The sequence below is a fragment of the Spermophilus citellus genome (assembly GCF_964194105.1).
Source record: "Spermophilus citellus genome assembly, chromosome: 4".
In the NCBI taxonomy this organism is placed as follows: domain Eukaryota; kingdom Metazoa; phylum Chordata; class Mammalia; order Rodentia; family Sciuridae; genus Spermophilus; species Spermophilus citellus.
Window position 1 is genome coordinate 158,410,915 of NC_138185.1, and position 23,770 is coordinate 158,434,684.

At 36.7% G+C, this 23,770-nt stretch overlaps 1 protein-coding gene across 1 annotated transcript in view; it reads right to left on the reverse strand.

Annotated features, from left to right (window-relative positions):
• Nucleotides 1-23,770, reverse strand: part of KCNH5 (potassium voltage-gated channel subfamily H member 5) — a gene marked incomplete at both ends in the record, with an annotated part of 313,594 nt that overhangs the window by 242,648 nt on the left and 47,176 nt on the right. The window contains 3 exons of the mRNA XM_081293274.1: nt 6,443-6,835; nt 12,345-12,460; nt 22,665-22,793. Coding sequence (XP_081149400.1) covers nt 6,443-6,835; nt 12,345-12,460; nt 22,665-22,793 — 638 coding nt within the window. The remainder of the gene's footprint in view (nt 1-6,442; nt 6,836-12,344; nt 12,461-22,664; nt 22,794-23,770) is intronic.

The following is a 23,770-nucleotide window of genomic DNA, read 5'->3' on the forward strand; positions in this document are numbered from 1 at the left end:
ACAAAGAATATATACCAGAAAACCTATATTAAACATCCCACTTAATAGTGAGAAACTTAAAAGCTTTCCCACTAAGATCAAAAAAGAGGCAAGGATGTTTTCCTCCCACCACTTTTCTTCAATATCATAATGGACATTTGCTAATTCAATAAGTAAAGAAAAGGAAATAACAGATACCCCATGTGGATAGTAAAACATAAAATGATCTTCATTCAACAATGACATGATTCACAATGTAAACATGAGCTGGTGAATAAAAAAAAGGAGTAAATGCCTGTAATCTCAGTTCTAATGACTCAGGAGGCTGAGGCAGGAGGATCATAAGTTCAAGGCCCCCATCAGCAACTAAATGAGGTGCTAAGCAACTTAGTGAAACCCTGTCTCAAAATTAAAAAAAAAAAAAATTTAAAAAAAAGACAATTGCCTTCCTACATACCAGCAATGTACAAGGGGAATTTAAACACTAACACAATTTGTTAGCACTCCCCAAAATGAAAAATCTAAGTATAAACCTAACAAAATGTGTACAAGATCTATATGACAAAAAACCCCACAAAATTCTGACGAAAGCTATCAAAAAAAAAAAAATAAATAGATATGCCATGTTCACAGATAACAAGATTCAATATTGTCAAGGTGTCAGTTCCTCTGAATTTGAACTATAAATCCAACAAAGTTTCAATTCAAACCCTAGCAAGTTAGATAATGGATGTTAACAAACTGAATCTAAAAATCTATATGAAGGGGCAAAAATATCAGAATAGCCAATACAACACTGAATGAGAACAACTTTAGAGGACTGACTGATGCTACCTGATTGAAACTTACTGTAAAGTTATAGCAATGAAGACACGATGGTATTAGTGATGGATTAATTAACAAATTAATTTAATTAACAATTAATTAACACATTAATTAACAAATCGATGAATCAGCAGAATAGAGAACCTAGAAATAGAGCAACATAAATATAGTCAACTGATTTTTCACAAAGGAGCAAAGCAACACAATTGAGCAAACATCATCCTTCAACAAACAGCAATGGAACTGGATATCCACATGCCAAAAAAAAAAAAAAATGCATCTAGAAACAGACTTTTTACCTTCCACAAAAAAAAAAAAAATCTCAAAATGGATCACATACTTTAATGAAAACACAAAAATATAAAACTTTTAGTCCATTTTCTGTTGCTAACATAATACCATAGCCACATTATAAAGAAAAGAATATTACTTGGGGCCCATGGTTCTGGCCAAAGAACCACATCTGATGGTGGCCCTCTTAATGGTAGAGTCCAGGGGCAGTGCAGGTACCACATGAGCCAGGGAGCACATGAAAGAAAATCAAATTGATTTTCATAGAAGACCCACTCCCGAGTTTACCCACCACAGTCTATTAATCCAGTCATCACACATAAATGGATTAACCCACTCATGGGGGCAGAGCTCTAATCACTTCTAAAATGTTACACCTGGATATACCTCTGAAGATCTCATAATGGGGATTAAATTTCAAAATGAGTTTCATGGGAGACAACATATTCTTAACCATAGTAATAATAGAAATCTAGGTGATTTGGTTATGATGAAAACTTTTTAGATGTAATACCAAAGGCACAATCCATGAAAGAAATAGTTGATAAGCTGAACTTCATTAAAATTAAGCATTCTGATTTGTGAAAGACTTTGTCAAGACATGCCACAGACTGGTAGAAAATATTTATAAACGACATATCTGATATATAGCTATAATCCCAAATACACAAAGAACACTTAAAATTCAACAATGAGAAGATAAACAACCTAACTAATGAATGCATGAAAGATCCAAAAAGACATCTCACCCAAGAATATATTCAGATAACAAATGAGCATAGGAAAAAATGTTCAATATCATTATATTATTAGGGAATTGCAAATTAAAATGATATTCCACAACAGATCTATTAGAATGGCCAAAATCCAAAACACTATCAAATGCTGGCAACGGATGTGAACAACAGAAACTCTCAGGCATTAATGATGGAAATGCTAAATGGTTCAGCCTGTTTGAAAGACAGTTTGGCAGTTTCTTACAAAGCTAAACACATTCTTACCATATGATACAGCAATCATGTTCCTTGGTATTTACCCAAATGTGCTGAAAACTTATATCCACATATAAATCCTCACACAAATGTTTATAGCAGCTTTATTCATAATTGACAAAACTTGGAAGCACCCAAGATGTGTTTCAGTAGGTGAATGAATAAATAAATGATGGTACATCAAACAATGATATGTTATTCAGCACTGAAAAGAATGAGCTAACAAAACTTGAAAAGACATGGAGCAACCACAGATGCATAGTACTAGGTGAAAGAAGCCAATATGAAAAGCCTCCAAACTATCTGATTCCAACTATGTGACACCTGGGAAAGGAGACAGAGAAGCAATGGTTACCTGGGGATAGCAGGGAAGGACTGATGATAAGCAGAGCACACAAGAGTTTTAGGGAAGTGAAATTATAATCTGTCTGATAATAACAGTGAACACCTGTCTTCATATATTGTCAAAATTCAGCACGTGTACAAAACAAAGGGTGAACCGTCACCTTCGGGTGATGATGATGATGTATCCATATAGGTTCATCAGTTGTAACAAATGTACCATTCTAGTGTGGGATTTTGATAGCAGGTCAATCTGTATATGCAGGTATGTGAGGGGTATATGGGAAATCCCTGTATTTTCCCCTTGATTTTTCTGTCAACCAAAAACTGCTCTGAAAGTCTATTTTAAAATGCTTTAACTTTATAGAGTTAAAGAAGATTGTATAGAACTGAACTTTGGCATGGCTTCATCATGTAGGGAACAGTAAAAAGAGAAACCAACTAATTCCAAGGAGGACTGAGCAGTGTTACAGTTTGAATGTGTCTGTCTCCCACAAAACTCCTGATGACACTTAATCCCTAATGCAACAGTGTCAGGAAATGTGACCTGATAGAGGTGTTTAGGTCACAAGAGCTTCACCCTCAAAGATAGATTTACGTCCCTATAAAAAGGTTCACTTTCCTGCCCTCTGCTATGTGAGAACTCTGTGAGAAGCCCCTCACCAGCTCCCTGATCTTATACTTCCAGCCTTGAGACTATAAGAAATGAATTTCTTTTTTTTTATAAATGACCCAGTCTGTGGAATTTTGTTCCAGCAGTACAAGGCAGATTAAGAGAGTAAGATTAAGTCTAGAAAACTTAAACAGAAAAATTATATAATTCCCACCTATACCACCCAAACATTATTTAGATTTCAATTTTAAAAGTAATGGTTTTAAATAATGATTCTAATCTACTACTTTTGGTAAAAGGTCTGAGAAGGCAAAAAGGACAAAAAGAGATTCTAGGCTGACAAGAATCACTAAAATATACAAGCATAATTAGCCTTTCTGACTTCTAATTCTCATTTTGGTGACTAGAGATGAAATTATAAACATATAAAGTAAAATATACACGTGAAAGCTTGACAAGTATAATTCATGAAAAAAATATAATCTATAAATTGCTTCCTAAAAGCTTTTCAAAAATTAAAAATATTTATATACTTCCACTTGGAAATTTCTGGTTCATTCATTTTTTCTTGCTGAATCAACACACAAGAGATCTTTTTCCCAATTTCATTGTGTTCTGACCTAGTTTATCTTGTTTACCAGGTAGTAACAGCACTCCTCATCATCTAAATTCCCTGTGTATCATGTTTCCTACACCCTCTATGCTGACCAATGTGTTCTCTGAAGCTGACCCATCATCCTCTCATGTTCCAAGACTCAGCTACCCTTAAGCTCCCAGAAATCAAGCTCCCTATACCTTCTAAAGTCGATACAATGCCTGCTCCAAAAAGCTCAGTTCTATTTGGATTCTTAGTGAGAGCATCTTTTCCCTCTGTTTATTTTTTCTAGGAAACGTGTATTCCTTCTTTTCAGACAGAAGGCTTTCTCTAACAGACCCTGTCTTTCCTGCCTCATGGTTTACTTTTTAAAAAATCACATAGCCAGTTCATGAATTCCTAAAAATCAAATTACCTTCAGAGAGTATGTTGATGGTCTTGAAAATAAAGAGCATTATTAGGTCCTCTCAGTCATTCTGCACACCATCAGCTTAGAGGATTAAATTGCAATTTTCAGACTCATATGCTCTCTTACTCCCAAGTCACCACTAGCGCAGTTCATTATGTTTTAAGTTCCATTTTATTTTTGTGACATTGTACAATTTACCAAAACCTTGCTAACACTGGATGCTTCCTGTCAGTGAGTCTCTGGGATGTATGCAGTACAATGAAGGCATACCAAGGAGACAGAAGATGCATTCTTCTCCACCACAGAATTTGTAAAGCAGTTATATAAATGAAATTATTAGAAATGAGATAATAATATCCCATCAGACTGGCAGAAATCCATATTTCATTAATGCCTCTTTTCCAATTTATTTCTTGTAACCATCTTGTGATATAAAAGACAAGCATTCCTTTTCCTTCTTCACAATATGGAAACTGAGAAAGAGAAACCATCCCAAAATCTCACCACAAAACATGCCCTTGAAAAAGCTAAGACCCCAGGTCATCCACCATCTGCTACAGTGCTCTTGAACAACAAAGCAAAATAATGTTAACTATATTAATTGCATGCATGTCCATGAGTGAAGATGAAAAATGGTGAAGATATTAATTACAGCTGCTTAAGAATGATGCAGGAAGGCTACTGGAATGTGAACCTGGATGCTACCTAATGGATACTAATGAGCCAATCTACAGAATCTAAATCAGAAAAACAGCGAAGAATGCAACTGAATATAGTATGAGCAAAGAATCTGATAAACATGCAGGTAAAACTAGATGGATATTGACAACTTTCTTGCTATAACCAAGCTAATATTTTAAATCTGACTACTTTTAACCCTTTCCAGAGTATAAATTTGCAAGAATCAAACATAGCTTTAAAAGCTGGATGCAAACAGAATCTAAAATTACAACATGAACTACTTATGATTCCTTTTTCCATAATTTTTAAACTAACAATTATATCTATGGTATCAGAAAATGTCTCTTGGAGAAATCATTTTTAATACCATTAGAGTTGACTAAATGTAGAAGTTTAATGGAAAAACTCACCAAAGAAAATTTTGATCTACCTTCCAACACACATAGAATAACAAGAGCAATAACAGTGTAGCAGAAAATCTTTCAACTGAGCAGTCTAACATGGAGGACATAGTAGAGTCTTCAGTAAAATTGATTTAGTAAGGTTATCATTATGAAAGCATTCTAATAAACAAGATATTCTGTATTGACTCATGGTCCATATTGAGATTATATTCTACATTGAGATAATATTGAATCCTAATAGCTTGGTGTAGCAACTTATAAATAACGTACTCTGTTTTAAAATAAATTAAAATGGCTTTGTTTTCTTAAACTTACAATCCTCCAATCTCAACTGTCTTAGATACAGATTTGTTAACATGGAAAATGTTCACAATATACTGATAAATCACTCACTTTTAAGTTAGAGGTTAAGAAACTATAAATGAAGTAGTCTTTTAAGATACTGTATATTTTAAGTATTTCTAATTGCTCTAACAGCATTGAAAGAGCAGAGCCTTCAAGTAGACCACACATGAGAAGTCATCCAATAAGTTTCTACCCACAAATGTATTCTGACAAAACTTCAAACAAAAGCAGAAACCAAAATGGCAAACATTCAAGAATTGCTCTCCCATGAAAATTTTCTCATCTTTATGTTAAATCCAGCACTGATACCATATATATCTGGAGAGGATAAGTCAGTAAGACCTATGCATGCACAGATTTTAAAATGCTGCAGGTTTTTTTTTTTTTACATATATATATACATCGGTTTGGGGGTTGTTTTTGTACCATGGAATTAAACCTAGGGGCACTTAACCACTAAGCTACATCCCCAAACCATATATATCATCTTTTTTTTTTTTTTGTACCAGGGACTGAACTCAGGGACACTCAACCAGTGAGCCACATCCCCAGCCCTATTTTGTATTTTATTTAGAAACAGGGTCTCATTGCTGAGCACCTCACTGTTGCTGAGGCTGGCTTTGAACTCGCAATCCTCCTGCCTCAGCCTCCTGAGCTGCTGGGATTATAGGGGTGCACTTCCACACCTGGCTATATACATCATCTTTTAACACACTGTCTGATTTATAAACTATATTTGATTCCAAATGCTACCATTCTGCTTTTCTCCCCACCTCCTCCAACCCCAAGCTCCAGACACAGCCACAGTGGATGAAAACCAATTGTAACTTAGAGCAAGGTAACCTATAGGATGAAGATTGAAAGTGAGGGCTTAAAAGATGTTTGTATTGTCAGTGGAATTCTTTAATCCTGATTTTTTTTTCTGAAACATATGATCCACTAAATAAATAAAACCAAAACACTTACCTCATCCACGTTTTCAAAGGCATTGATGATGTCATAAGGTAAACAAGACAGCAGATCGATCACAAACCAAGTTTTCAAATAGTTCATCCTTATGAGTTTAGGGTCAGAAATGACCTCGCCACCGGGCCCCACAAAAGTTGTGTGGAAATTTAATACAATATCAACCAGAAAAATAACGTCCACCACACTGTCCAGTACCAGCCAGGCTATGTTGTTCTGCTTCGTTTTGAAAGAAACGTTGTAAGGAACCATAATGGCGGTGTAGAAGGTAAGAATTAAAATCACCCAGTCCCAAGTAGTTTTAAAAGCACAATAGTGTAAAATAATGTGTGGTGGCGTCTTTGGCGCTTCTTGTTTATACTGAGGAAGGATATCTGATCCCAGCTGAAGGACCTAAAAGGGAGAAAATGCATATGTGAATTAACTGGATGTCTCTGCACAATTCGTACTGAATTCAAACATACAGACAAATCACCACCTATTGGTCACCACTCTGGGTTTTAAGGACAGTCATGCTCCATAGTTTCATCTTCCTCTTCTGAGTTGTCCTGAAGTTTGTTCAATGGAAATCATTCCAAGTCCAACCTCTCCACAAAAGTGGATCTGCCTGCTGTTCCATCTGTCCTACTCTCCAGTAGCCAAGACTAATCCCCAACATTACTGGATTATATTCCTGGGAGTATTGCCTGCACACCCACTCTGTGAGCCAGCCTGGAATTGTAGGGCTCTCACATACTGCCCAACAGCTATTTGTGTGACTCACTATTATCCATTCTTCACACATATTTAGCACCCGAGGAAATACATGTTCAGTTCTGATAGCCTCAGAACCCCAGGGCACTGCTGGTGATCTTGCTGCTGAGTGACACTCAGCAAGGGCTCTGATGATTAACAGCAGTATAATGTGTTGTGTTACACCCTATTTTGTTTTGTTTTTCCTTTTTTTCCCTTAAACCAGCACTTTAAAAATATTGTCTCTATAGTCAGATGCAAGTTCCCTTTAGCAAAATAATAATAATAATAATAATAATACTTAAATACCCAGGTTTGCTCCTCCCTACCTTTCATTTATACGAATCTGGATTTACTCTGATTAAAGGAAGAAACAAAGAGCAAAAGCAGATGAAAGAGCAAGATGACAGGTTTGGGCACTCTTAGCCAAAGCTAACAAATATAGGACTTAGTGTTGGCTTCTTGAACCTGGAACATGGAAATTGCAATAAGGAGTTAAAGGCAGATCAAAAACCTTTGCTTCCTGCCATCAATGAAGCAAAGGACAGTGTATGTGTTAAAGAGTTTGGTTTGAGAAAATTTGTGAAATAATGTTTCCAGCAGACTTTGTTCATCTTATTCAGCCAATTATTCAGTGTCTCTAGAACTAATGGAAACCAAGAGGTATTGAGTCCAAATTTTCAAATAATAAAATCATAAATGCATTAAAATTTAAATGTAGGAATAGATATAAACAAAAATACTCATTAGCATGTAGCTCTATGGTTTCTATTCCACAAAGCAAAACAAATGCAGAAGCATCTTTTGAAACTTGGGAGAATGCCCTAGTTTCTCTCATACATAGAACTTACATAACTGAAAACCATATAATATCCATTCTAACTATTTTCAATGTGAAAAACACCACTGGTATTCTCTTCAGTTGTGCATAATAATTGTTATTTGGGGTTGGAAGATTAGAAGAACTGTTTTTAAGGATGGTTCGTGTTTTTACGTACATTTTCAGTACCCCAGGCATATTATTCCCATAAGATCTTAAATTACTCACAGCAAATCATCCTCCCAGGAATGTAAGCCTCATGTTGAGTTGGACTATTATACCTAAAGAATCATACATAATCACAGCCTTCTCTTTCACCTTTCAACCACTGATCTATCAGCTCCAATTTCATTGTGTGAAACATGAAAATTTCCTTCACAGTCAATATGAGTATTTTACCAGCTGCATCTCCACAGACTATAGTCTGAGCACACAGAAATCAGAGTTGGAAAATAAGAACAAACTCAGCACCAGAGGACACTACCGCCTCCCTGGACACTGGGCCTTCTTGCTTTCCTGGATCCCATTTTCCCATTAAAAAAATAAATTAAAGTTATATTTTATAACTACAGTGGTTTACAGTGAATATACTAAAAATCATATATTCAACTTTTTATCTAAATGTTCATCTTTAGTTCTGTTGCTAATAGAAATCAAAATATTTTGTGAGTTCCTTAAAGTGTTATGGGCCCTACTAGATATTGTGCCTATTATGTTGATGAATAAGCACCTGGAGACATATAAACCTTCTCCTGTGGAGACAGAAGGGGATCATCTCCAGTTCAGTGTGTCTGAGTCTGGCTACACATGAGAATTAGGTGAGGACGTTTCAGAAAGTGCAACAGGGGTTCACAACTAGACCCCACTCCATAGAATGACTCAATTTGGTCTTGTGTAGGTTCTGAGAGAATCTATATTTTCAAAACCTTTCTAGGTGATGACAAGGTACAGCTCAAGGTAAAATCTTCTGTGTTTCTTTAGACATTCCTGACCCAGTCCTTTAGACAATGACTATAGCAAATGTAAACTGTTGCCCAAATGCTAAAGGGAGAGAAGGATGGGGAGGACAAAGAGGAGGAGTAAGGGGTTAAAGAGATACAGGAGGAGGAGAAGGACAACAACAATAAAACAAAGGTTTTGATCATCCTCATGTGCAAACCACTACTTTAATGTAGCTGTGTTGCTGGGCTCTTCAGCAGAGCAGTAACAACTCTTCCTCTTCATTGTTATTTCATTTGCACTTTCACAAGAAATAAGCCCTAGGGGGGAGGGTGAAATCACAATTGCTGAGGTATTTCTATACCAACACAGATACATTCTTCCTCTCTGAGGCCCTGGGAGGGTGGACTTTCAGGAATCAGGCTCTATCAAGGCAAGGGTGAGGTGCCATCCACCCCAGGCAGCACACATGTGAACCCAGGGAAGGCAATCAGCAGAATGTCGTGCAGGAATCTCTGAAACTCCTACCTTCAGAGATCAGGTGGAATTGAAATCAGATTTACTTGTCTTGGGAAAAGGAAAGAAGCCTGAAATTCCAGAGCAAAACCAGACACTTGGACGATATGAGTCTTTGAGTCTAATTGGAAAAGTAACATTCTTGTGCTTCGTTGGTGTTTTTTCAGGATCTGTGTTTGGAACTCTAAGACCACATACGGCAGACCACAGATTAAATCGCCATTGAAAACCTTGTTATTCTGGTGTGTTCTCTAAACCCAAGCCTAAAACCTGACAGAAAGCAATTTTGTAACAGAACTGATTTATGAATTAGGGATGACCAATTGAAAGTACTAATATCAAAAGGCAAAACAAATAAAAATCAGATGGGAAGAAATAGGAATGAGGGGCTGGGGATGTGGCTCAAGCGGTAGCGCGCTCGCCTGGCATGTGTGCGGCCCGGGTTCGATCCTCAGCACCACATACCAACAAAGATGTTGTGTCCGCCGAGAACTAAGAAATAAATATTAAAAATTATCTCTCTCTCTCTCCTCTCTCTCCTCTCTCTCTCTCTCTCTCTAAAAAAAAAAAAAAAAAAAAAAAAAAAAAAAAAAAAAAAACCAAAAAAAAACAGAAATAGGAATGAAAGTTTTGTCTCAAAAGTAAAAAATAAAGATGATGAGCTGTCAAGGGAAAAAAACTTTCCACTCACTCAAGGTAGGTTTTTTAAAATAATCCCCTATCTCCTGTTCTTGTCCTGCTGTATAACAGAGAAAAAAATCTTTGAATGAAATATAGTTATGATTCAGAAGGAATCATGACCATGACATTGAAGAGTCAAACACACTCCTGCTCCTCAGCCCAATTTCTAGAAAAAAGTGAACTACTCAAGGCAAAAGAGGAGGTAGCTTCAAAACCAAGCAGTACTTACAAACAGGAGATATTTAAAAAGAAGTTGCATATAATTGCTTTAAATTTTGTGCTAACTGAATATCATCTTTTTAAATATTACAGATATTAATAAACATTTCATTATGTTATGTCTTACTTTAGTTTTAAAAAACATGTCTGTACCTCAAAGTATTAAAGTTACCCCAAGCTAACAGTGTTATTTAGAGCAGAAGACTATAATGAGTCTTTTAGTTAGCTATGGGCTAACAAAAACTGCACAGCTCTGTAAATTCTGGGAACATATTTTACTTCCTAACCCTCTACAAACCAGATTTCATATTAACAACTAGATGGGAGAGTTGCCCTGAAGAGCTTCAGCTTCTTTCTCTGGCAGAGGAAATTGATAAACATATGAATTTGACTTTATCTTTCTACTCTATGGTAGGTTACCTGGGTGCCTGCTACATGCTCAGCATAGCTTTGATACAGCAATTAGCACCTCAGCTCTTTCATACCAGTAAAATAAGTGATAATTACAGAAGACATCAGACAGGAAAGCTGTTAGCTGCCTGGGAGTCCTACCCTCATCCCTTTTCTGTCTGGTCTTCACACAATCTCTCAGGGTGACACTGTCTCATCCTATGGCTTTAAATACATGTCTATGAGGATGACAGCAAAGTCTACAACTCAAACCCAAATATCCCTCCAGAGCACCGGACCCATATACCCCACTGCCCTTTAGGCATCTCCACTTAGATTTCCAACAGGAACTTCACACTTAACATGTCCAAAACTATCCTTGTTATTGCTTCCAAACCTCTTCTTCCTTCTTTTTGCATTTCTCATTTTATTAACCAACAGCTCTGTCTACCCAGAAGTCCTTGACTCATCCCTTTGTTTCACACTCAGTTCTACTCTATCTACAGATGTGTTGGGCTGAGAATGTAGCTCAGTAGTCGAGTGTGTGCCTAGCAAGCATGGGGCCCTGGGTTCAATCCCCCAGACCAAAAGAAAAAGGATGTTTTATTTGTCTGCAATCTGCCCACTTCTGCTACTACTACCTTGATTAGGGTCATGGTCATACTAGTTAATTTACTACTAGGACTTTACTACTGAAACTGCTTTCCCTGCCTTCTCATTCTCCACAGAACCCGTAAGTCAAGAAAGGGATCTTAAACACTTCGTACCTTGGATTCCTTAGGCAAGCTGGTAAAAGCTATGAAAGTTCTTAAATTACTATTTGTTAGAATGTTTTTAAATAAGTATAATAAAAGCATGGGATTGTGAAAGTAGACAGTTGGGAGCAATCTCCAGTTGAGAAACTTTTCTGACTCACCAGTGAGATCTTGTCATTTTCCTGGCATGAGACACCCACAGCCATCATGTTACTTACTATATGCCACCCTAAATAACCCTCCCTTCCCTACATGAACTGGACCACTGAAGTCATCATACTCAGCTCATGCTGACCTCCCTCCTCTACCTGCCTAGTACATACATTTTTCCTTCAATGTTTACTCAGCCCAGGTGTCACCTCACACAGGTAGCCTCCCCTAGCGTCCCAAATCTGGGTTAATGCTACCACATGCACTCCTGCTGTTTGTCATGGGCTTTTTTACATTGTGTTATTAGTCTACTCTGCTATCCCTTTACCTCTTTGATGACTGGGCCCACATCTTATTTATCTTCACATCCTTTTCAGAGATCCACATCCAGAGCAAACCCTCAATCATCATTTGAGGTTATTGGTGGGATAAAGGAATCCCTTATCCCATTTGCTCAAAAGAAACTGCACACTCCACAGGCATCAATCACTGAATGTACAAAACTACAATCCCATTTCAAAAGTTGAAGAGAATAAAAAGAAATACTTGGAATTTCTACACTTGTACAAAAGAAAAACTAATTACCAGGTAAGTATTTATAATTTAATAGCCAGAAATAGTTCTACTGAGTCATGTGGGGGAAGACAAGACAACGTACCAACACTACCACCTTGGGAAGCCCAGTCAGTTTCACACTTACTTCAGCTAATCTTGAATGCTTGTGGACCACCTCTGTTTTATTCATTGGCGTAAGCTGCTGCAAAACACTTCGGCTATTTGTCAAAGCCCTTGTCAATCGGGCAAATTTTGTCCAACCTTAAAAAATAAGAAAAAAAAAGGTGTCAGTTTTTCATACAGAATGAATAAGGAATCCAACACTCTTGGTAACATTCAAAGGGTCTCACAACCATATAACACCAGAACAAATGAAAAATATCAATATAATGCTTTTTATTGACCTGGACACCAACCAACTTATACTTGAAGTGTGCCTACAAAGTAATGAGCAACTTTTATGTGTTACTTTTGTGTTTTGCTCATGTCTATCACATATCCAAGGCAGAGAGCAGCTCACCAAATTCTGTGCTCCCACTATCATTGTGTGGATTTGTTGCTGGAAAATCGGTGCCTATTTCCAGTTCTCAGCATTTCCCAGTACTCCTTGCATCTGGGAACTAGGCACATATTCCAAGTTCTCACCAATGGAATGTAATCAGAAATGACATGTGTCACATCCATGTCACAACTTAAGAAGCAAGTGTGGCTTCTGCACACTTTCTCCTCCTTATGCCAGCTGCATGCAAATGATAAGGCCCTCGGAGATGGCAAAGTCACTGAATCACTGCATGGGAGAATGCCATATGCCAGCCAGGATCACTTCACTTGGACTGATTTGTGTCAAATCAACCTTTTTTTTTCTTTTATTAACACTAATACAATATTATTGTTATTTTAAAGCAGCTAATAGTACCCTAATAAAAATGGTCCTACATATATTTGTGTGCACATAAACACACGTAAGCAGAAAAAGACCCATATTAACAAATCTCACTTATTATGCTTCATATTGCATATTTCCATTGTCCTTGTAACAGCAAAATGTTATTTCTCTCTTAAGAATGGCAGTGATATCTAAAAATTATGTTTGAAATACGTAGAATTCTAATAATGCTTTCTGAAAGAGCAGTAGCTTCTGGGAGAAAGAAATGTGAATTTAATGGGAAAGAAATTTCATCTGGGGCCTCAAATTGCCATTATTAAAATCATTAATTCCAAGGAATGTCAATGAGATGCAAACAAACAGAATAAAACCAACCATATCCTGAACCTGCCTCAACTATCCTTCCTCTGGTATCTAGTAGCTCTCATCTACTAAATATCTCATTAAAACAATTTGATGACTTCTACGGTATTACCTATTGTTGAGACATTTGCCAAACAACTTAAAAATGAAGGACTGCTATAGGTCTAAAGGAAAGATTTTTTTAAAGGCATTATGAAATTCAGATGTGATAAAAGGTTAAGGAAGAAATTCTGGACATACACTAACCTAAAGTTACATTATACTTTACTACTATCCTTTATGCTAATTCTGATTTCATTTCTACTTTGAATTTTTCCCACCAATTCAGCTCCTTCTATGTATTTAATAATTAGGTTGGGAAGGAAGTAAACTATCACCAGTGATGGACAGGCCTGCTTTCTTCTTCACTGATGGACCTCATGACTAGAATCCAAAAAAAAGTTAAGTTTTGGAATTATATACAGCCCTAAGGCTCACCCTGTACAATGTGAAGGAGACACAAAGAGGCACCAGATGCCACCGGCTCTCTAAAAACTCGATATCCTTATAAAAACATGTAATCTCTCTCACCAACGCAGATTCTTCTCTTTGTCAGACCTAGGTGTCTATTTGCCATTGGCTGCCTCTTACTAAGATGCTCTACAGACGTCTGACATTCAACATGTCCAACATTCACCTCATCACCATCTTGTCCCCCAGCCCCAACTCTGCATCATTCATGCATTCCTGATCTTCATCTATTGCCTCATGATATTTCAAATTGCATATATCAGAAACTTGAAATTCACCATCCTCTGTTCACTATTTCCTACACACACACACACACACACACACACACACACACACGCACACACATACACCCAATCACTTCTAAGTCTTATAGATTATAATTTGTCAATAAATATCTCTCAAGTCTATTCCCTCCATCCTTATTATGTCACACAATACATCATCTTTTATCTGAGTTAGGTGGCAAGGTCCACATCCACACTGCTGACTCACAAAGTTCTTCCTAAAGCACAAACCTGACCATCCAATTCTCCTATTTCAACCCTTTAGCAGCAGTCTGAAGCTCCTAGGATAACACTGTATATCTTTGGCATACAGATTATTTAGTTTCTGACCACAAAGATTTGCACCATGTTTATCTCCTAATGCCTTCTCACACTGTATTCCAGCCTTCCTAAAACAATAGCACATTATGTGACAATTAATCCAAAATAAAATCTACTAGAAATTCTTTATCTACCCTATCATGTCCCGTGTTTCCATGTTTTTACATGTTATAACTCTAAATGTCTTCTCCCTTCCCCATCTGTTTGGTTAACCCTTACTGGGACCTTCAAATCAATTAAAGGATCACTTCTTTCTGGAAGCTTCTTCAATCCATCCATAAGTGAGAGGTACCTTCCTCTGTACATTTGAGGCTGGGGCAAACGGACAGTCAGTGTAGGTAATGAATGATTGGGTCGGGAAGATAGGGGCTGATTCAAAGGAAATAAAATGCCAATCCCTCCAGAGCACTTCCCCTTCCTCCAACCTGTTGCCAAGGTCACCTGCCTCCAGGGAACTGTTCCTCCCAACAAGGAGTTGTCCATGAGTATCCCTTGGGTGACTCCCTTCCTGACTTTCTGGGCAGCTTCTTTCCAGGATTTTGGTCACTGGTCATGTAGGCAAGATAAGGGGAGGAGGGGGCATACGAAGAAGGGGAACCTAAAATGTTTAAAAGGGAGAGGATACCCCCACTCCCTCAGATACCAGCTCTGGATTCACTTCTTCCTCAGGTGAAGTCTGTGTCTGTTCTATCCTTTAAAAAAAAACTTCTTTTCTGCACTTGCCTTGGCATTTCTGGGGTGTTCAATCCTCATCACCAGCACAACAGGGTCCCAGAATCTGATTCTCAATTCCAGTATCACCTCTGGTCTCACACTCACACCATACTTTACACACCATACGTGCCACTAACCACACCAATGCAGGTGCTGATTGACATTGTTACTTTTGCTAAACTACTATTCATCTCTCCATACTTCAGTACTTGATACACAGCTACCATAAAACAGGGCATAAAGAAGTAAATAAATAATTAGTTAAATTTTTATAACATTAAAAATCAGATTAAAAATAAACAACATTTTTGTTGTATTGTCATTGAGTTTTGGTTTGGTTTTGCTATATTGGCTAAAAGTGGCAAGAGTATCCTCAGATGGCAGTAACTACATTCGCCATCAGCATATTAAAAAATTATATGAGGATAATTTCCCTGTCTTATATCAGTTGACTATTATAATTATATAGACTATTTCTAAAACCTTCCAAGACAATCTGAAGATCACAATTCTAAAATAGGTAATATTGTACCCCTTTGTACATCTGAGTAGGATTAAAAGAGAAAATCATTTTTATTCCTATATACAACAAAGCTAATCTAGAAAACATTTTGAAAATAAAAGAATACATTAAAGGACTAAATTCAATGACACAAAGAATAATATGGAATCATTAAATGGTATGTGTTCTCTCATTTCATATTATCATACAGAGAAGTACATGTATGAAGAGGAGAAACACATCAGTGGAATCTTATCATTATCTTCTGATTGTCTATTTCTAAATAAGGAAACACCCTCAAAAGCTTGCTCACATACATCTGTGTGTATATAACTTGATTAAAATATGTAATAGGTAATGATCATAAGTAATATAATCAAGGAATATTCCATCTTTTTACCTTATTTTATTTTCCTAAAGAAAAAAATTTGAAGCAGTGAAAATAAAACACATGTATTTTTTCCCTCCATATATAAAAATAGGACTCCCACTGAACTATAATAAAAAGAAAGTGAAAGAAAAATGCAATATTAATTCATCATTCTAAAAGTCTTTTAAGTTAGTTAACTCTGATTAAAGGTTGGTCTCACTTTAGATTATCCTGAACATAGAAGAAAAGGGAATTTATTAAGTAATATGAGTTTTCATATTCTTTCTGTTCCTGGTTATCAAGAAGGGTGACTGGCACATAGTGGTCATTCAATATGTTTTGCTGAATGAATGAATGAAGAAATGAATAAAAATCTAAATAGGAATTAACACAGTATCTGCATTTTATGTACTTAAATCAGAATATAAAGAAAGAAATATGCTCGACTTTTAGTAGGTGTTAGCATAATTTATAACCTAAGGATTTGGACTGGGAAAGGTAGCGAGAGGGGAAGGTAGAAGTTGAGGCTGTGGGTCGGGCGGGGGGATGCTGGAAGTACTAACAACTGGCTTCTACCGTCAGAAAAATCAAGGACCAACTAGCAGGGGGAAAAAAGGCAATGGCAAAGGAAGAACTGACTCAGACATACTGGTAGATTAAGGAGGAAAGATCTAGAAAGGATTCTTTCTTCCTGGAGAAATCAAAGCCAAAGGCAATTGTCAAAGCGAGAGATCATTGAGGAATTGGCTAACAAAATGCACTAAAGATGGAGAACCAATGCAAAGACAAGGGTTGCTCATTTCACATTTAAAGCAATGGACGCACTGGAAGATACTCAGTAATCCTTTTGTCTACCTCTTCTCACTCCATCATATACCCAAATACTTCATAAATAAATAAATAAAATAGAACAGAAGCCATAAGAAACACAATAGCCTTCAAAGTCCCTTCTCTTCCCTCCACCTCCACATCAAGCCACAATGGCAGCTGGTTCTTGCCTGCACCTTGATCTCAGAGAACTGAGGATTTGCTCCTTCCTGATCATGCATATGCTCCATGCATGCACACTTGAGTTGCTTCTAGATTTTCACTATTATTAGTAATGCCACACTGAATTTCCTTATGTCTATCCCTTTGTGCTCTTGAGCACATCTGGAATTGCTATGCTAGCAGTTAAGTGAGTTCATTTGATCTCTCACCAACCCCCATTGTACAGTCAAACTTTGAAAAAGTTGAGCAGCCACACTGTCTAGGTCAGAGAAAAAAGATGTATCAGCAGTTCTAATGTTTCCCAGTGATACATTTCCTGGTCTCACCTTTATATAAACCTAACTGGTGTGACTGATTATTCAGCACAGTTTGCTGATGTTACTTAGATGTGGTCGATATGGGGTAATATGAACAGACAGCAGAATATGAAGAGCCTAATACTTGCTCTGTAAGTTGTTCATGGCATTATAAGAACATTTGTTCTCCTAAAAGCTCAGGATGCCAACTCCTTCTTAATAAAACATTAGTTTAGCTCTATTGGGTTGCAATTAACCTCTTTGTCATGGACTGCCTAATCTTAAAAATAAAAGGAAGTCACAGAGGCAGTTAAATCAATCTACTAGACTGCAACACAAGATTCTAATCTATAAGAAAAAAGCTTAGGTAAACAATTATGCTCCTGGCCACAGGGACTACATGGTATAATTACTCATATTTCATCTGTTGTCTCCTCTCTAAAGAAAACCATTGGCTTTCATAAGAAGGCTGCTACTTTTGCTGTTATTTTTATTCTACAGGAATTTCTTGTCTCAATTATTGGCAAGAAGATGCCATAACTATTTGGCACAGGGTAGTTCACACTGTAATTATCTTGGCAGTTTTGGAGTCTGTTTGAAAATACTGTACAGTATAAATGGGCAAAGATTTGGGCCACCTATTTTAGAACACATAAGGATAATCAACAGAATGGATTTCTTGGCTGTGATTTTTCCCCCTGGGTATTATTATAAATAATGTATCAGATACCATTGACTGATTATCTGAAAATTTCCAAGACTGTAATATCAGGAACAAAAGATAACAAGAATAATTTGCCCCTTTGAATTATCATTAGTTAATTTCTTTGATTCAAACAGTACCACTCTATAAGATGGAGCGTAATCCCAACCTGTGCTTAGTTTTTTGTCTTCTTAATTTTTTTTAGTTGTCAATGGACCTGTATTTTATTTATTTATATGCAGTGCTAAGAACCAAACCCAAAGCCTCACACATGCTAGGCAAGTGCTCTACTACTGAGCCACAACCCCAGCCTGTGCTTAGTTTTTATAGGAAGAAAAGGGAGCAGGGGATTAAGGCAGCTATACCCCAAAACTAAGTTTTCAAAGGAAAGGGACAAGAAAACATGGTGTAATAGAGAAAACAAGGGATTTGAAATCAGCCACAGGCTGAATGCCAGTCTCTTTTAAAAGTAAAATAGAGATAGTAATACTAATTTTCAAAATTACAGGGATGAGCAATAACAAATATAAAATTCCTGCCATATATTAACTACTCCTCAAAGCTGATATCTTCCCTTTCCATAGGTTTTGCTACTGTCCGTTATGGTATAATCAAAGGTATTGTCCTCAGTTTTGATTGGAGAAAAAAAAAAGCTAAATGTACAATAAATGAAATTCAATATTCCTATAAAGGTCATGAAAAGTAACTCTAGTGCCCAAGGCTGAGTCAAAAGCAAGTTTACTGCCTCCAAGTTTAGTGCTCTAGACCCAGATCATTTGACATCATGGTGCTATCTTGAAATCTCACCTGCTACTTGCCAAGAGTTCCATGGTCTCCTTTATTTGACTTGAAAAGTTGAAAAATATTATCAGGTCAAGATTTCAAAACACAATTTCTTATCATGCTGGCTTCAGATGAAAGATACAGTAGAATGATAACTCAATGGCATAAATATTTCATTTCTTTTGAATTTTTCATAATAAATATACAGCTCACATGAATAATAGAAAGTAGCTCATATACACCATTCATAGTTACATTATGCAATACTCCTCCAGTAATCTGTTATACATCTGGACAACGTGGAGGAATCTCAAAAATTTTTTTACAATAAGCTCTTCCTTTAAAAATTCTGGCACTGGAATTTTTATTTTTTATACTAATGCTTGTCACAATGGGATATGATTTTTCTTCTATAAATTTTAATGTACACGACTAATAAACTCCTAGTTTGAAAATCAAATGCTCTAAAGTTGTTGGGCTTATTCATATTTCTTTTATAAAATCATACTTCATTCAGAGACTGTACATTACAAAGTACTCTGTGATTCTGACGTGGAGATGCAGAGAGATGGAGATGGTGGCAGACCAAAGAAGGGACATTCATTTCAGAAGTAAATGTCAACCTTTCCATATGAGCACCCCTTCGCCCCTTTCCCCAAACTCACTGTAAAATGCTGCCAACAACTTTCAAATTTCATTTATGTGTGTGTGTGTGTGTGTGTGTGTGTGTGTGTGTAGTTGCTGACTCCCCACCATTAAGGTTCAACAGGTTGAAGCAATGAGAAAATTCTGCACGTCTATACTTTTCTTGATCAGCTCCAACTGTATCATGAAAGCACTTAAATGATAACAGAAAATGATATTCATCAATACAAACACAAACATATTGATGTGTATATATATGTATACATAAATACAAATACACACACACATGCACGTGGGGGGGGGGCAGGGAGGGGGCATTAAAGCTTTTTACTCCGGATGGTTGTCATTCATGTGTGAAGGCTACAAAAATACATTTGAAGAATATGTTGGGCTCAGCAAGAGAGAGGCACTCAGCAACTCAGAGAGACCCTGTCTCTAAATAAAATATAAAATGGGGCTGGGGATGTGGCTCAGTGGTTAAGCGCCCCTGAGTTCAATCCCCACTAGCCACCCCACACACACAAAAATGAATACGTTGGGCCACAAATCAAATTATCAATCATTTTGTCTTTTATTTTAAAATATGTCACTTTACTGTATTCACTGTTACAGGGTTTTCACAGACGTTCCTTCACAGGTGATCATATTGCGAAAGTTCCACTGTATTCCTACTTTTCTGATGGTTCTTATCATGGATGGATGGGTTTTGGAAGGCAGAGCCAATCTTGCATAGGAGGGATAAATCCCATTTGGTTGTCAAGTGTAATTTTTTATATTTTGTTCTACTCAGTTTTTCTTGAGGATTCTTAGATATATATTCATGAAAAACACTAGATCCAATTTTTGTTGAGGAATTTTTTACTACATTCATGACAAACATTTCTTGTAATGACTTTTTTCTGACTTGGGTATCAGAATGGTACTGGTCTCACAGAATGAGTTAAGAAAGTTCCTTCTGCTTCCACTTCTGGGAGAGATTTGAAGACTGGTATTATTTCTTCCCTAAATGTCTGTTGGGTTTTACTGATGAAACTATCTAGGAAATATTTCTTTGGTTTTGGAAGATTATTTAAAATTTATTGAAGTTTTAACAAATACAGAACAATTAAGGTTGCCTATTTTTTCCTTCAGTGAGATTTTGTAGTGTATTCTTCAAGGAATTGGTCATTTCATCTAAACTACCACGGGATGGTCCATAATAATCCTACACTATGTTGTCATGTCCCAGGGATGAATAGTGATGGACCTTCTTTAATCTATGATATTGATAATTTGTTTCTTCTCCCTTTTATCTTGGTGAGCCTAGCTAGAGATTTATTACCTTTCATGATCTTTACAAAGAGCAACTTCGGATTTTGGTGATTTTTCTCTAAAGTTGTCCTGTTTTCTACTTCATTGATTTTTGCTCTAAGGTTTATTATTTCTTGGTCTTTGGCTTTCTTGGTTTAAAATGCTCCTCTTTGTCTACTTTCATATGATAAAAGCACGTTAATTTTTTAATTTTAGTTGTTGATAAACCTTTATTTTATTTACTTATTTATATGTGGTGCTCAGAATTGAACCCAGTGCCTCACACATGCTAGGCGAGCACTCTAGCCCTGAGCTATAACTCCAGCCCCAAAGCACTGTTTTTAGTGCATCCCACAACTTTGATACATTGTATTTCCATGTAAATCTAACTTAAGACTTTTTTGACCTATGGATTATTTAGAAATATTTTACTTAATTTCAAAATATTTGGGGGATTTTTCAGATGTCTTTCTGTTGTTGATTTTTAATTTAATTCCATGTGTTCTGAGAACATACCTTTTAAGATTTTTATTTGTTTAAATTGGTCAGAGTGTTTTATGACTCAGAATGTGGTCATTGATGAATAGTTCATTGATGAATGAACTATTCTTTGTCATACTTTGAAACTGGCACATTGTAAAATTTTTTCTTTTATAATGTGATGCTAACCAGAAAATGAGCAGATATAATATTAATATGTGAACTCATAGGCAAGGAATAAACTGATGTGATTTCTGTTTTAGAATTCTAGTTGGAAAGCTTAAAGCTTCTGTGCCAGTTCTCCTTAAAAAAAAAAAAAAGGGCAATATTTGCCAAATGCAAAAAAGAAGACATTTCATTTTTAGTCTCCTAAGAGATTATTAAAAATAACATTAAAAACTACTTCTAAGGGTATTTGAAATTCTTCATTTACATGACACCAGTTTCTAATTTAAACATAATTGGAGAGAATAAATTACATAGAAAAGAGGTAAAAGCACACACACCGTAGGTTTCTATAGCTGTCTCTCTGGATGTCATAGTCAATAGACTCCAATAGGGAGGTTTGCATTTGGCCAACCGCTCTTGATGACAAAATTATACTTTACATAACCTAGCAACATCTACTCAAGAGAAAATGCAACAACTGAATAAATAAAAGCAAAGTAAACTGGAAAAGCCATCTAATAAAACTCTGTAATTGATTGGACAAAATTCAATCAACTTATGAACACAGCTCTAGTCGGGCTTCAGCCAAATCATCCTGAACTCTATACTCTTTCAGTTCTAAAGCTCATCATGGTACAAGATGTGGAAACTCCAATTATGCTGATTCTAAATTAATGATGCCTTATTTCTTCCTTATGTTCTATCAGGGGTTTTTGTTGTTGTTGTTGTTGTTTTGGTTTGGTTTTTGTACTGTGGATTGAACTTAGGGGCACTCAGCCACTGAGCCACATCCTCAGCCCTATTTTATATTTTATGTAGAGACAGGGTCTCACTGAGTTGCTCAGAGCCTTGCCATTGCTGAGGCTGGCTCTGAACTCCCCATTCTCCTGTCTCAGCCTCCAGAGTCAAATGTCTTATCTTAATCCCCCCTATTATGTTAGTTAACTAACTATCTATTTCAGCTTTGGATAGCCATGCTATTTCATTCAGACAATGTGACTGAATAAAACTGATTCTGGGCAATTAATAGTGTGAATGTGCAGCAAAGGAGGGCCACACATACTAAAATTTTGTTTTCCAATGAAGTTTGTTAAAATAAGATGAAGGAGCTATTTAAGGAATAGACTACTTCTTAAGTGCAATAATTCTTTGACTATTACCTTTTGTTGAATCATCCTCTATCGGCTGCTTGAACAACGTAATATCCTTGAACGTGCACAGGAACAGGACTACCTTCTCATGTTCATTTCTTATTGGTGCAATTTGCATGTAAAACCAAACAGGGGTCCCTGTAACAGAGAGACAGAAGGGACAATAATGTGACCCAGCCATACCAATGCTCTTCTGCCTTCCCTCTTCCTTCAGCTTCCAATTGCTCTGCCAGGAATTAGCACCAAAACAACAGTACGTTCAATGCTACGAAGAATCCCCAAACCTTTATTTTTATGTCAACTACCAGTTGTTCAAATTAAATAAACATTTTTCAACCCAAGATATCAAAATTCTAAAGTACAGCATAGAGTCTCACTTCGCAAAGCAAGCACGTGAAGGCAATCTCACTACCTAGGTAAGGCCAGCGTCACCTTTGGGTCTAGGTCCCTAAACTACTGCTTGTTCCAATTAACGGCAACAGCAATACCTGATGCTCTGATAAGTATTCCTCCCGGAGGAACATTTGAAATGCTGCTTCTATCCTACGACTCTCTCATTAGTCAGACAAAGTTATATTACACCTTCACTATTTTGATCGCATCCCCATATTAGAGAGAGGTCATCAACAACATTTCATGCCTGATGTACTGGGCTCTACCTGAAGCCTTTAAGGCAATCTTAAAGGAATAAAAGACATGTTCCTAACCTTTGAGAGTCTCAGGGGTGTTCATCAGCCTCTGCTTCTTACCCACCTCACTCAATGCATGAGGCCATACACTGTCACCCTTTTCTTCAAAGAATGGCTATAGTAGACCCAGGGAGAGGTTTTCAGAGCATCAAAGCCTAGGATTTGAAGAAACCAGGACCTGGCATATAGCAGATAATAAACCTATGCATAAGAAATGCCTTCAAAGAATAATTATCCATTAAGTGATAAAACACTGAAGGAATGCTCTATCAGAACCAAAAACACATTTTTCATCATATTTTCACCAAACCATAGTGCAATAAGGCCCCTCCAAATATTCTCTCTTAAAGACACAAAGGTTTTTGAACAGTTTAGGAACTATGCACGTACTAACAGTCTGCAGGTGAGAGTAGATAGCCTTAGCAA